This window comes from Enhydra lutris, unplaced genomic scaffold (assembly GCF_002288905.1).
Source record: "Enhydra lutris kenyoni isolate GAN:26980312 unplaced genomic scaffold, ASM228890v2 scaffoldscaffold10, whole genome shotgun sequence".
Taxonomy (NCBI): domain Eukaryota; kingdom Metazoa; phylum Chordata; class Mammalia; order Carnivora; family Mustelidae; genus Enhydra; species Enhydra lutris.
Window position 1 is genome coordinate 26,404,591 of NW_019154094.1, and position 15,475 is coordinate 26,420,065.

Below are 15,475 nucleotides of genomic sequence, written 5' to 3' on the forward strand. Positions count from 1 at the left end.
ACCTATGCTTGCTGTCTCTCTTTCTTCCCTTCCCTTACACTTCATACTTTGTAATTTTTTTTAAAGTTGTTAAATATATCTAAAACCTATTGGTTTATAAAGAACAATAAAATGAATAAACATATACCCACTGTATCTACAGACACAGAATATTTTAGAAGTCTCATCTTTGATCACATCCTCCTCTTTAACTCCTACCCAGCTAACTTCCACCCTGAATTTTAGGCTAATCATGTTCTTGCTTTTCATCATAGTTTAACTGTCTTTTATCTGATATTTAGTAGCATCTCTGACCTCTGCTTACTTGATGCCAGTAGGACCTGCCTCTCCATCTGTAACAGCTGAAGGTGTCTCCAGACATTGTCAAGTGTTCCCTAGAGACAAAATCACCCCCAGTTGAGAGCCACTGCTCTGAAGTGTTAGGATTCAGTGAAGAGGCATTGAGTTTCTGTGACTGACAGGAGAGAACCATTGTGTAACCTTCCTTCCTTCCCTGCTGCCCCACACCAGCCCCAGGTGGCTGTGGACAGTGGTACGTTCTTGTCTTTTGGTAGTGGATCTTTCCTGGTCCTGGAGATGGTCCTTTTTCTCTTATAAGTGCTGATGACTATTTTCTATATTCCCATGGACCATAAGTCTACTTTCTGTCTAGCTGCATCTCTCTTTGCCCTAATCCCTCCCACCTTCAAGGCAGTTTTTATGGGCCTGATGAGCAAATCATGCTTATTGCATTTACGAATTGGTTCCATTTCTCCCCAAGCAAACAAAAAAGCATGTAAGTATGTAATTTTTGAGATTTACTATCATTAAAAAAAACATATTAAGTACATGTTAAAAAATCAAAGTTAAAAGTGCCAATAAACTATAAGATGCACATATTTTAAGTATACATTTTATAGCATTATTGATAGTTTGATACTGATTTGGGCCTAGGAGTGATGGAAAATATTCACATTGGTAAAGATGATGGAACCTTTGATTTTTTTTAAATTAAAATCTGAAAAATTTAAATTAAAATATATTTCGGTGTACACAGCTCTCCCATAACTTTGTGCATGGATTTTTTTTTTCAAGTGCAACACAAACCTGTCCATGAATCCCAAAGCATTATAAAGTTGGCTCCATCTAGTGTGTGAAAGTATTATACAGCTAGGGGGGGAAAGCTGTACTAAAAATCTCTTGGTACTTCATTATGAAATTAGGAAAAAGAAAAAAAAACAGACCAAAATAAAAGTGGACTACAAGTTATATTTGTGCCCTAGGAGGTAACACAGGCAGAAATGACCTTCACAGCGAGAGAGGAGAGAGGAGCGAGGAGAAGTCGTTATACATTGAAACATCAGCATCAAGCATGCCTGACATTTTGCTCTAACAGCCTTGCCTTTTCCCCCTCCTGGATGGAGGGCTTCCTTACAGGCACAGTCAACAAACATGGCATGTCACTTGCATTGTGATATTCTCCATCCTGCCTGGCCAGATCCCCACTCTTCCAGTATGGAATCGTATCTGAGAGTCATGCTCATTTTCCCCAGTTAGGTGAGCGATGAGGGCTTGGCCCCCTTACTCTGCTTTCTGAACCCTGGATGATTTTCTTGATCACACTGAAACTCTTTTTGTAGCTGGGAGCTTCTCACTGCCATGGAGTAGGCCCCTTTCTCTTGGTTGTGTTTAATCTTGTTTCCTCGGAAGGATCCTGGCACAGTCTTCATTTCTTTCGATCAGCATTTCCCAAATTTCAGCCATTCTCACACAAACTTCATGACTTTTGCCCCCATTGACTCTGGGGGGGGCTTAAAAAATTAGGACTGTATTTTCAAGAACTAATATAATGGAAATCACAAGTGGAAGTACACGTAAAATAAATAAAACAAAACTAGAAGAAAACTGTCAGATTCTTGTAAGGTGTGTTTTCTGGAAGTGCCTGAGCCTGAGGTCGGAGTTTTTTTGGTTACAAAGGGCAAGTGTTGAGAGATTGAAGACATATTTTAGCATCAAACAGAGACTTTTCCTGGGATGAAAGAAATGTGAGTGGCCTTCTCACTGTGTAATTCCATGGTTATTTATTGTGGAGTCTGTGCGTCTGGATTTAAGATCATCTGTGTCCCACACTGGCAGACGGCTTAAGATTTACCATCTTTGCCAACGGAACTTCATCGTTTTCCTCATTTCCAAAAGGCCTTGTTTCCCCTAAAAAGCCTTTTCAAATAATACTTTTCTGAGCACTTCCTTACTTCTTCCTCCATTAACAAGTATAAATTGTGCTGATATCCCACATTTTCTCATTCTCTTTTCCAACTAGATAAAGTAACTTGAGGACAAAAATTGTGTGTTTATGTTTCCTTCTCGCGAATGCCATTAATTTAATTCATGCTTGGCATAAATAAGCAGGAAAGCACGCTTCATTCCTTTTTTTTTTTTTTTAAGGTAAATCATAGTCAGAAGTGGTCAGAAAAAGCACCATGGTCAATTAATTAATCACTTAGCCCGTTGACAAATAGTTATTGGGCTCCTTCTCTGGATCTGGAAAGGTACCTGGTTCAAGAGAGAGGAGGTAAACTAAACAGACATGGTTTATGCCTTCATGGAATTCAGAATCTAGTGTGGGATGTGGGGCATAGACTACGAAAGAGACGACTGTAGTGCACAGTTCTAATTATAGACTTAGTTTGCTTCTGTGATTGTTGGGTGGTCACGTAAATTTGGAACATAGGAGCATTAAAAAAGGCATGTGGGCTCTGGAGTTTCAAACCTCACATCTACCACTTATTAACATCTTGACTTTGGGCAAGCTGCTCACCTCACTAAGTGTCCCTCAGTGTCTTTATTTAAATTAAAAAAAAGATTAGATAAACATAAGGTGTGATATGCAAATACAAGGTACAGTTATCATTGTGACAATATGATGCATTCTATCTTCTGTCCACCAACCCCCCAACTTTTTAAAAGTGAGGTAGAGAGAGACAGGATGTCATTTTCCCCAAATATTCAAATTCCCTGCCTGTCACACTTGTAAATGAAAATACATTGATCTTTGATCCAGTATTAGCAAACATCCTTGTTAATGGGAGTATCACTGTGGATAGTGCTTAAAGATTGCAAAGCCACACAATTTTCAAATTGTCTGTGTAAATTAATAAATGATTTGAGCATTTCTCTGTCCAGGTTCTAAGGTCCCTGGTAGTACTGATTTATGTCAAGTATATCAAACAGTGCCTGGGACATAGTAGGTGCTCAGAAGGTATTTGTTGAATTGTTAACAGAGTTGAGTTCCTGGACCCCCCATCGATGGAAAGGAGACCAGATCCAAAAGTCAAAGGCACAAGCAAGGCTTTAGTGGGGCTACAGCTCAAGTGGAAGGGAAACAGCACCAGCAAGAATGATCAGGGCAACCTCCCAGAACAGAGGGGAGGCCCTGCTTCTATATAGAAAGTTCTCTCTCCAGTAGGTTCCCGCTTGGGTCTGGTCCACTATACTAATGAGGTAGAGGTAGTAAAAAAAAAGTGCCCGCTCCTGATTGGTGGGAAGGTGGATATTGGCAGGTAACTCAGGCAGCTCATTGGTGCTTTTTGGAGCCGGGGTCCTCAGTGTTGTCTGGCTTGTGTATGGGGCCGTATCCTTGGCCATATCCAGGTTCTGTTTGGTGAGAGAAGTAGTTTCACCCTGATGCCCACAGAAAGTGTCCCAGATGCATAATGTTTTTCACTTGGGGCTTATTCCCATGGTCCCTAACTGCTAGAAGGAATGAGTTTTAATGAGAATATTTTGAGTTTTCCTTTTTTTTTTTTCCTTTCATGATTTCATCCACATCTCTTAAAAATGAACCAATGTTATTTGATATTAGAAGCTAGAAAATCCTGACTAGGAATGGTTATTATTCTCTGCATCTGCTTTGCCATCCTTGCCTGTAATATCTGGCAGGTAATTAATACTTACTAGATGTTGAAATTAGGTAGCTTTGTTGGCACTATTTCTTTCTTTCTTTCTTTCTTTTTTTTTAAGGACACATGACTTAATGTTTTAAAGCAAAGATTAAATTTTTTTCCTTTTTGTTAGTTTATGGCAGTATTACTTGAAATTACACAGGCCATTAATTTAAAATATTGGTTATTTTAGCAATTTACTATCCACATAAATATCCACTTTGATTATAGGAAAGACTCCCTAGGGTGTAAATTAGGTACAGAACACTAATATGTATTGAGTTTATTATGATTGATTGGATTTAATCAACAGACAGGAAGGATTTATGTGCAAATATTATTTTTCTCATTTTAAATCCTGTTTGCTCAGCATAACCAAAACAGGATGTCATTAGAATAAGAGTTAGTACTGAGATGTTTTAGAAGTTTAGGAAATTTGACTAGTAAAACAAATTTATCATAAGGTGATCTGTTGAACACAAAGAGGTTCTATTTGTTAGAGTTTTGCTTATTTAAATATATGATTTCCTGCTTAACTTCTGGTCATATTTATATAGTAAAAATACAAGTTAAAAACATAATTGACATACTGAATCAGAGCAGAGCATTCCTTGGGCTAGAATTTTTCCCTATAGCTAAGACAACCATTGTAAAGGCAGTAAGTTGTTCACTATCAAAAGTTACAGATTATTAACATCTTAGTTTTTGGTTATTCATTATGAATATACTATTCACAAAAATCACAAATATATTATTCACAAATATTTCCTGAGCTTATGAATATTTAGTCTGTATAACCTCTTCAAATATCAATTTTCAAAAGTATCTTCACTGTTGCCTCTAAATAATAACTTTTAGAAGTTTTTTGAGGCTCCAAAGGCTGATTTCTCATTCCTTACAGTGTTCTGAAATCAAATCTCTGTTCCTTGCAGAATTTTGGTTGAGTGTGATTGTTTTCAGGCACTGTGCTAAGTATTTTTCATACATTACCTCATTTCGTCATCACATTAATTATCAAACAGGTAATATTCATGCCCCCATTTTACAGATGCAAATTTTGAGACTCAGAAATTAAATGACTTGCTCTAGGTAAAACTATGAGGTCAACACAGTGTGTTTGTGTGTGTGTGTGTGTGTGTGTGTGTTCTTTACACTGTACCACCACAATGTGTTGTCTCTGATTGAAAAATGGTTCTGTTTGTATCTGTAGGAGAGACATAACAACTATTCATTCATTTATATAGAAACCACTTTTCTGGGGCCTTAGCGCATCTTGTACAAACCGGAGTTTCCATACTTCACTCTGTGGACTTCCATACCACCTTCCACCGTAGCCTGATTGTCCACAGAAGCAGTCTATCCCTACCTTCAGCTCAGTTTTTGGAATACAAGTATTAAATTTAGATGAATAGATTAGAAGGTTTAGCTGACAAAATATCCATCCCTTTCTTCTCATCTTCGTCTCCTTTCCTAGCTTCTCTGTGGACTGTAAAGGATTTAGGTGGTTCTTTGAGTTGTTGATGCCCTGATACCTCTTTCAGAGAGGGAACCTTGGGAAGGATGGATTCACCTTCCTTAGCATCTCAGGTGGTCTGTGGAAGCCATTTCTAATAGCCGAATATGATGTTACTTTAAAATATTTTCATATCTTGGGGCGCCTGGGTGGCTCAGTTGGTTAAGTCTCTGCCTTCGGCTCAGGTCGTGATCTCAGGGTCCTGGGATCGAGCCCCGCATCGGGCTCTCCGCTCAGTGGGGAGCCTGCTTCCCCCTTTCTCTCTGCCTGCCTCTCTGCCCACTTGTGATCTCTGTCAAATAAATAAATAAAATATTTAAAAAAATATTTTAATATCTTGACTCTTGCTTTTAAGAAGAAAGAAGCTGAAGTCTTAGATAGTGGTGACTGGTACACACTCCTGTGTCAGTCCTCAGCACCCTTAAGAGGATGGCAAAGACATCCTGCATGCCTGTTACCTCTTCAGTCTTTAATTACTTTAAAAAAAAAAAAGTGACTACAATAAAAGGAAGGCCACATTTTTTTTTTTTTTTTTAATGAGTCTGGAGTTAGCCCCTAAAGTGAGAGAAAGACACCATGATTTTAAACTCCTGAAGTGGAAGATTTTATTTATCCTGATGTCACATTGTAAGTAACTTTGGGCCCCCACAATGGCGATAGCCTTATCTTCTCCTGTTTATTTACCTAGATAAAGGAAAGTAAATTGCACTTTTACTAAATTTCTCTTTTGAAGAAATGCCAGTCAAAGTGACATAATCTCGTCTGTGTTTGCCTCCCCAGCTTTGTGTTGTCTCAGGAACTTGGCCGTATTGTAGATTGTGGTCTGCTTATTGCAAAATACCCCAGATAACAAAGAAACAGCCTCTTAATCTCCTTTAATTCAGGAACAAATATTTCTTTTGAAGTGAACCCTAAGAGAGAGAATATCAGAAGGCTCAAGAGAGGAAATTAATCTGTTGTATTGATTATTATATTAAATGAAAGGACAAACTATTATTTCATGGATTTCTCCCTTTATTAATTGCTTAAAAATTGACTTCAGACAACATTTGAGATGACTCTGTCAATTAATATTTTTATATATAAAATATATATAAAAGGACATATTTTTCTAAACAGTCTTGAAAGGCATTAGTTTTTCTCTCTGGATGTTTGCATAAGCATCTAAATAGTTCTTTACTAAGGTCACAGTGAGCCTAAATCAAGTTTACCTGGGGTCGTCTTGGTCTCGTCTGCTTTTCCTTATCAACCTGAAAACACTTCTTTGTGTGCCAGGTACAATGAGCAGTCTTTCAGAAGATGCTGTGTCATCATTTTTACAGGGAGATCTGTTCTTGGTAGAAGGAAATAGAAACAGGATGAAAGAGATAATCGTGATTGAATGGTACTGACCGGGTATTTCTCCAGATAGGTAGTCATTAAAAATCATCTCCAGTCAGGCTGTGAGAGTTTCAAATGAGAACTGTTGGACCCCTTTCTTGTAACTTTGTATCACGGTACTCACTCATGAAGATCTGTTGTGTTCAGCAACCAGAAGCTTCCAGAGTATGTAATTGTCCCATTAATGCCTGTCCACTCCTCCTTCCTAATTATTAAAATGCCATCAGGCTTTACTTTGGAGGGCCTTTCTTATTGATCTTTTTTTCCTCATTTTGTCACTCCTCTATCCATTCTTCCTTCCTTCTGTCCATCCATCCATCCATCCATCCATCCCCAAATATTTATTGAGCATTTACTATATGTCAGGCACTGAGAATAAAGTAAATACAAAAGAACCTGCCATCATCAAGGACAAAAGACAAACAAATAAAATGACTATTAGTTGGATTAAATGCTATGAAAGGAAGAAGCAAATTTTTGCTTGGAGAGCAATCAACCAGAAGTGGGTTGTTTTGCTTGTGGTAGGGAGGGTAGAAAAGATCCCTCTGAGGGAAAAATGTCAAACCTGTAAAGCCCTCCTCTGAAAGATGAGGGGCAGCCAGCCATGGGAGAGTCACTGGAGGAGGGAGAGCAGGGCCCCTGGCAATGTCCTCTCTGCCCAGTCTTCGGATAGGCATGTGTATGGGAGTTTGGGTTCCTTTGGCGGGAACCCCTGAAAACCAGAGCCCCTTGCTTCTTCACTTTCATCTTGCACACAGCGCCGGAAGGAGTCTCTCACATGTGCTGGGCCAGTCAGTCAGTGTTTGTGTCGCAGGGCCTTACAGTGTGTTTGACTTTTCCCAGAATGGAGCATGATGATATGTGGGGAGAAGAGGGGGTGTCTATGTTACCTTGAGAGTATTTCTTGAGTTTCATAGTCATGTTCGTGGTACTCTTGAATTACCTCATAGTAAGGCTGTCACTGAACATTCAAAGCATACTCACAGTAATTCCAGCTGGATGCTTTAAAGAATTAAACTCTACAAGTAGAGACTTCTTTATGCAACAAATAAAGAGCACTTACCTTTTGGAGTTATTTCCTGCCTCTTTTAGATGATTTACATAGCATAGACTGTATTTAATTGTATGTGTTATAATACATTATATATTAGGGGTTCCTGGGCCTGACTTCACATTTGGCTTTTATGAGAATCTTTTAAAAAACACAGAATTCCAAACTTTACACCTGGGGAGTCTCATTCAGTCATTTGTTTGGGACAAGATCCTCGACATTGAATGCTCTGGAGTTGACTCCAAGGGAGTAGTGTGGGGAGAGGAATTCCCAGGTGCTTCTGATAGGAAGATAGGCTTGGGAACTATTGGCTGCGATCATAATGAAACATTTGAAGAGTGGTTAGATGTGTCCTAAATTGGCTGTGGGAGGTGGTTCTTGCATCAGTACGGTGCTGGGCACATCATAAGCCCTCAACTGTGGACTGTCATTAGGCCAGTGAGCAGAAGTTCGATTTTACAGAAAAGAGCAATGACTATCAAAAGAAAAGGTAGAAGAAAATGGTGCACTTTGGGGGGCAATAAAACATTTGATATCCAAATAAAATGAGAAATCTGACCGTGGTAATGGTTCTACTTTTCTTCAGCCAAGTTTTAGACAAGTAACAAGTAAAACCTCTTATCTCTTCTCTCACCTATTCAACATAGTGATTGAATTTTTCCTTCCAAAAAGATTCCAAGGCCCAAATTTAGCATCCAAAGAAAAAGCTGGCTGTCACTTGGATGGTTGATAGTTCCATTTTAGTTAAGATCATCCTTGGAGAGGTCAGTAAGAATTCTGATGACTCTTGTTGGTTTGCTGGAATTTGGGGCAAGGAATAATAATTAAGATTTTAATGCATTAGAATACAGGTAATATTTTTAGTCCACATTCGGTGTTTTATTTTTTAAATATTATTTTTCCTTTTCCTCCACTTGCATTTGAAAGTTCATGTTTAAATTTAGGGCATATATGTATATATATATCTAAATATATATTTATATCCATCTATATATGTTGATACACACATATATACATATGTATACATATGCAGATGCACTTAGGATACTCATCTGGATAATATAGGTGTGTACAAGAAAGTTACTTTCATGTTGTAGATTAATTCATTTTAAAGATGTTTATTGAACATCAACTACTGACAGTTTATTCCACTAGGGACACAGTGGTGAACCAAGCGGACATGGTTCCTGCTGCTCCGAGACATTTGTTGAATAACTGGGTGGCTGCTTGAGAACTGGTGTTTTATTTTATTTTTAAATTTTTAGTTGAAGTATAGTTGACATACAATATTATATTAGTTTCAGATGTACAACATAGTGAATTGACAAATACATCACAGAGTGTTCACCGTGGTAAGTATAGTCACTATCTGCCACTGCACAAAGTTATTATAATATTGTCGACTCTGTTCTCCATGCTGCACTTTCTGTACCCTTGCCTTATTTATTTGATAACTGGAAGTTTAATCCCCTTCATCCGTTTTGCCCGTCCTCTCACCCACTGCCCCTCTGGTAACCACTAGGTTGTTTTCTTGTGTTTATGAGTCAGTTTCTTTGTGTTTGTTCATTTGTTTTTTAGATCCCACATATAAGTGAAATTATACGTTGTCTTTTTCTGACTTCTTTCACTTAGAATAATACCCTTTAGGTCTATCCATATCGTCACAAATGGCAAGATTTCATTATTTTTTGATGCCTAAGTAATATTCCATTCCATACACACACACACACACCACATCTTCTTTATCCATTCACCTTTCATTGGACACTTAGGGTTTCATATCTTACCTATTCTAAATAATGCTTCAGTAAACATAGGCATACATTTATCTTCTTGAATTAGTGTTTTTGTTTTCTTCAAGTAGATACCAGAAGTGTAATTACTGGATCATATGGTTCTGTTTTTAAGTTTTTGAGGAACCTCCATACTGTTTCCCATAGTGGCTACAGTGATTTACATTCCCACCAATGGTGCCTTCCCCAGCCCACCCCCACATCCTTCCCAGTATTTGTCATTTCTTATCTTCTTGATACTAGCCATTCTGACAGGTAGACATGATATCTCATTGTGGTTTTGATTTGCATTTCCCTGATGGTGAGCCATGTTGAGCCTCTTTTCACGTGTCTGTTGGCTATATGTATATCTTCTTTGGAAAGATGTTTGGGTTCTCTGCCCATTTTTATATCAGATTTTTATTTATTTTTGGTGTTTAGCAGACCAGTATTTTAGTATTAGGGTGATATATGTAAGGTTTCGTGAATTTTTTAGATGGTGGCATATATGCATATTTCAGTCAAGCTTTATACTCCATTGGCTGGTGGGTATTTCATTGCTCGGCCAAGAGGATTTTCCAAGAACTCTAGTATAATATAGGTCTTTCTAAAGTACCACGAATAGTGGAACACATGCCTCTTAAAAGTAATTTTATTTAAATACTTATGTAAACAGTCAATGGACAGCCTTCTTGGGGTGGTGGATTATCTGGGATGAAAGGTAGGGTGATGTCATTGGCTGAACGTGCCAGGGGAGCTTTTGGCACACCACTTGGTGTCCCTGCTGGAATGGCTGGAATTGATACCATTGGTTTCATGGTCAACACTTGAGAGCCCATGGAGGGTACAGATTTTCCCTGTGTGTAAGCATGTAATAAATCAGTTCTAAAAGTTACCCGGTATCTTGTAACTTACTGCAATTTCAAATAGTGCCCAAAGTGAGAGAGAGTCCAATTCAGACTTTTAAAAGATAATCCCTTAAAGGTCCTGATATAGTTGTTTCTTACCCCTTCCTCTTTGTTTTCTCTGGTTTTTTTTTTTTTCCCCACTCTGTCCTATTTCCCTTAGTTCTCTAGATCAGTCAGTGTGAATCAAGGATAACAGCCCTAACCACAGTCATAACCCTAAGAGCTGTTTTTTTTTTTAATTGAGAGCTTACTATATGCCAAAGACTATATCAAACATATCACTATATCTATCTTCTCCAGTTCTAACAGTAACATATAAGATAGGCACTTTCCATTTCCCTTTCTCAGGTGAAGAATCTGGGGCACAGAAAGTTTGGTAAATTTGCACAAGGCCACAGAGCTAGTAAGTGGTAGAATTGCAGCGTGGATAAGTTGACAGCAGAACCTGTGTCCTTTATTTTTATGCCATTTGTGACTTAGGAGAAGAGAGGTTGGGTAGGTTAGTAAGGGGAATAGTGTAGCCTCTTAGTCATCTCTTTGCTCCCCTACCCAGCACAATACCTGGTGTGTAGGAAGTGCTCAGTAACTCTAGTTAATGAATACAGTTATTGCATTGAACCTGTATGCCCTACCCTACCCCCTTGTCTTTCTATTTATCGGTCTTTATTTTTGCCAGTACTCTGTTCACTTTTCTGCACTTCTCTTCACCCTTTGTACCCTCAGGGCTCCCCACCTCCCATGAACTATCATTACCTCCTACCAGGACTATTGCAGTAGCCAATCTTGGCCCTCCTTTAGTTGAGTCTCAAAATAGCAGCTAGAGGGAACTTTCTAAAAACTCATCTCTGAGCCCTTTGTTCTCCTTCATGCAGCCTCTCAATGGTTTTCTGTTCACCTTGAATCAAAATCACCTCCTTCTCCCTGGCCTACCAGATCCTGTGTGGTCTGGCTCTGGTCACTGCATTAGTCTCATGGACACCACCATTTTCCCTCCTTCTCTGTCCTCCAGCCATAATGGATCATTCTCCTAATTCCCACCTCAGGATTCTTGCATGTATATATTGTTACCACCGCTCAGAAGACTCTTCTTCCATGTCCTCCTTCCCCCGGCTGGTGACCCCACTCAGATCTCAGTGCAGAGGTCCCTGCCCAAGAGAAGTCTTTTCTGACCCTTAGATTTTAAGCCTTTCTAGCTCCCTGTAGCATTTACTACTTGTATCTTTATCTGTTTGCATGATTATTTAATATGTGTCCCACTAATCCATAAACTCCAAGAGTTTACCAAAGCCTGGGACATAGTAGGTGTCCCATAAATATTTATTAAACAAAAGAATGAATGAATGAACAAATGAGCAAAGACTAAAAAGTCTAAGTAGCTTGCCTGAGACTCCTGGCTGGAGATATCCTATTATTAAAGGGAAGTTAAGACAAAGGTAATTTCATTACATTATGGAATTCAGTTTGATTATGGCTTGTCGAGATTGCATTGTTTTCTAATCATTTACTTTGGAGATAAACTCTTAGGCACAGAGAGGTGAAGTCGCTTGTCCTGGGCACACAGCTAGCTCATGTCACATATCTTTGTTCTGACCTTTGAATGACGTGTAAAGAGAAACATACATATTTTCATAACTCTACAGGACATCTTTGGTGTGCTGAGTCTGTAGGAGCTCCATCAATATTTGATAATATTGATGTTGTCATGTTGGAATTTTTAAAGTGTTATCGGAGAACATGTGTTGTTATTTTTTTTCTTCTTGTACACCGGTGTGTCCAGAATTAATTGGGTGACAGTCTAAGAGCACACAGATATACGGCCTAAAGATGTGTCCGTCCTAGGAGACGGTGCCCACAGTTAGAAGCAGCTTTGCATCTGGCTTCTAGTAGGACAGGACAGGGACCCCCTTCATATTCTTGGGGTCCGAGAGTGAGGAATGCTGTCTGGATCTCTCGCCTGCCAGCAGGAGAGCATGGCCAATTACCAGCTGCAGTTCCAAAAATGTCTGAGATCGCCCAGACTAAAAAGGGACACAAGCGATCTCACAGCCCTCCTAGATTCTGGGACTGTATTAAGTGTTAAAAATTCACCGGGATGTGAAATTACCTCCCTTTCAAGTTCTCTACTAAGGCACAGCCGCTGCAAGCCCCCACCAGCACCTGTGCTGGGGAGGGCTAAGTGAGCATCCTGAGGTGCTCGCCTGACTGCTGGGGTGAATTTCGGGCCTCCTGGGTCCCTGCATCGCCCCCCGTGCAGGGGTGAGGCAGCAGTTCTGTCCTGCAGGTACAGTAGGTACTGGATTAAACAGGTCTGCTCTTGCAGACAGAGACCAGGCACCGTTCTAGCACGAGCTGTGTTTGGATTGGAGTTTCCAGGGCCTTATCAGGAGCCACCCCTAGTGACACAGCCGGTGCCAGAACTAACTTTGACTTTCACTCTTCGCCAAGGGCTTGCAGAACACCTTAAAGGAAAAAAGATGGAGGCGCTTAGAGTTCAGATGTTCATGCCTTGCTCCTTTGAAAGCTTATATCTGTAAGTGAAGTTTTATTCTGGAAATAATCCCGGGACCACTTAACAGGAGCGATTTTTTTTTTTTTTTTTTTTTTAAGGGGGAGGATAGAAAACGGAAAGGTTTTATTGGGAGTTAAAAATACTGGAACTGTTACTTTGTGACTGTGGCTTTAATCAGCTTCAGCTGTAGCCTCTAGTATGTGGCTATGACAAGGATAACAACTAACTTGTCCGGGGTGGGGGGGGGTGGCGGGTCAAAATGCTGGCCTCTTAGCTTTGTCTTCTTGTTTAAAATTGAATGTTGATCTTAAATGAATAATGCCAAAAAAATGACCGCTTGAAAAATCTGAGAACAGAGCTTGATTTATGATTATGGGGTAGATTACAGCTCAGCTTCGTCATGAATAAAAAAGGGTTCTCTTCAGGAAAACGAGTGTGCTTAGGAATAACCCTTGTCAGAATCGTCCTATGGCAAACACTTCGGATTTTTTGCTTTCTCTCTCTTTCTCGCTCGTTTTTTTTTTTTTTTTTACCTAACTGTGGAATAATAGCAGTTGCATTTATAAATAATCTTGTTTGCATTTCTGTATATTGATTTTTTTTTTTTCTCTTTGAGAGAAAAACAAAACATCCAAACATCAGAATCATCTGCCTGGCATATCAATGTAGAACAAGTTTGCGATGGGCAGTTTCAAAGAAATACTTAAAAAGAGAAAGACTAAGTAGATGATAGGCCCCCCCCCCCCCAACATTTACTTTCCGTGTTAGGTGATAAGATTTGGAAACAATACTAAGAGCTGTGTCCCTCAGTGAATAGGCATTCAAGCAAATCAACTTATGCAAAAGCCACCTCTGGAGCTTAATAATTATTTACTGAACGTTCCTGGGTCAGGAGAGAGGTTCTGATTAAGTCAGAAAAGCATTATGTTCAGCAGCTTGTGAAGGTGTGTTTAAAGACGGCAAGAATCATGGAAAAATACTAAATGTAGCAGAACTATTTTTAGAATTTGATTCTTAAAAAATAAATTCCCACAAATTCAAGTGCGGTTGAAGTTCCTAATGTTCAGTGCGCACATCTTTAGAAGTTCTCAGAGTAGCTTTTTAAATGATTTCTAATTTCTTATGCTATTTTGGCTGTACTGAGTTTGTTTTCATTGATACTGTTTTCATTCTATAGGTCATTGAAACAGTTTAAATATTTACCTCTCTAAAACGATAGAGCATTTTACGAACACAGTTTATGTATTTTAATTATGTATTCAAAATGCCATTATCCTAGAAAGGTTATAAGTTTCTGCTTCGCAAACCAGATAATAGTTAAGGAGAAGATGGCTGCTCTGTGTGATTCATACCCAAGAATGTATCTAACTTACTAATGTTTTAAATATTAATTTTATACAAATTAGTGGATGGCATGAATGGATAAAACATGCCGTTCTGATGCAGCCTAAGGACAGTAATGATGTCACCCTTGAATTTACACCAGTTAATTCTTAATTTGAACTCCTTTTGCTTAATTGATTCTGAATTTCTTTCTCTGGTTAAAGGAAATACTCACCATAGGAGTAGGCTTCCCTTCTAAATTCTGAGAAGGAAGTTCTTAGCACACGTCTTTGACAGAACTCTTCACTGAGCTGTTGCCTGTTAACTTCTTTGTTCCTGTTCTTGTAGGAAGGGCACTCCCTGTGAATTAATTGTTTCCTTTATACTTTCCTCTAGGAAAGCAGAGGGACACCATAGCAGAAGGCAACATTGTAAGAGTTCTGGCTTCCTAGAAAATAACTTGTCAGTTTTTACTAGTGTTGAGATGTTAAGAAGATGCTCAGAGGATCCTAAGTCAAGAATTAGAACATAATGTAGTATAATGTCTACTTCTTGTCCATGGTGTGCCGGCCACCATTCTAAGTATCTTACCTGTACTAAAGCATTTAATTTTTATATTTGCTCTGTGACAAAGGTGCTTTTTTCTACTTCCATTTTGCAGATGAGAAAATTGAGGTTTGGTCAGGTAAAAAATCCTACCCAAGTCATATACCTGAGAAATGATAGAGCCAGCTTTTCAACCTTCGGTGTTCTGACTCCAGGACTTATGCTCGTCTCTGTTATTACACTCTGTGGATTTTCATTTAAGATCCTGAATGAATGATGTTTCTTCCTCTGCCTTTTTATTGAGAGGGCCTCTCCAATGCACACATTCCTGAATTACTCCAACGGTTACTCATTTGAGCTTTTGGAGGGCACAGTTCCTCCACTGCTACCATATTTGTCTATCAAATATATTTCCTTATATCCAATTCACTATTGATTATAATTAGAAGGCATCTATTTGGGGAAAAGATCTACTAAATATATACATTGATTATGAAATCCATCCTAAATTGAGAGATCTTAAAATGTAGAGGGAAAGTTTGTCTTAGAATTT

General features: G+C 38.8%; 1 protein-coding gene across 6 annotated transcripts in view; it reads left to right on the forward strand.

Moving 5' to 3' along the window:
- LOC111143979 (melanogenesis associated transcription factor) overlaps window positions 1-15,475 on the forward strand; it is a 224,471-nt gene that overhangs the window by 105,683 nt on the left and 103,313 nt on the right. For 2 of the 6 annotated variants that reach the window (XM_022498029.1, XM_022498030.1), the window contains exon 1: window positions 12,946-13,074. The exons of the other annotated variants lie outside the window; for them this stretch is intronic. In XM_022498029.1, the coding sequence (XP_022353737.1) occupies window positions 13,019-13,074 (56 nt within the window). In that variant the 5' untranslated portion in view covers window positions 12,946-13,018. Of the gene's footprint in view, window positions 1-12,945; window positions 13,075-15,475 lie in introns of those variants that run through there. 6 annotated transcript variants of the gene reach the window in all.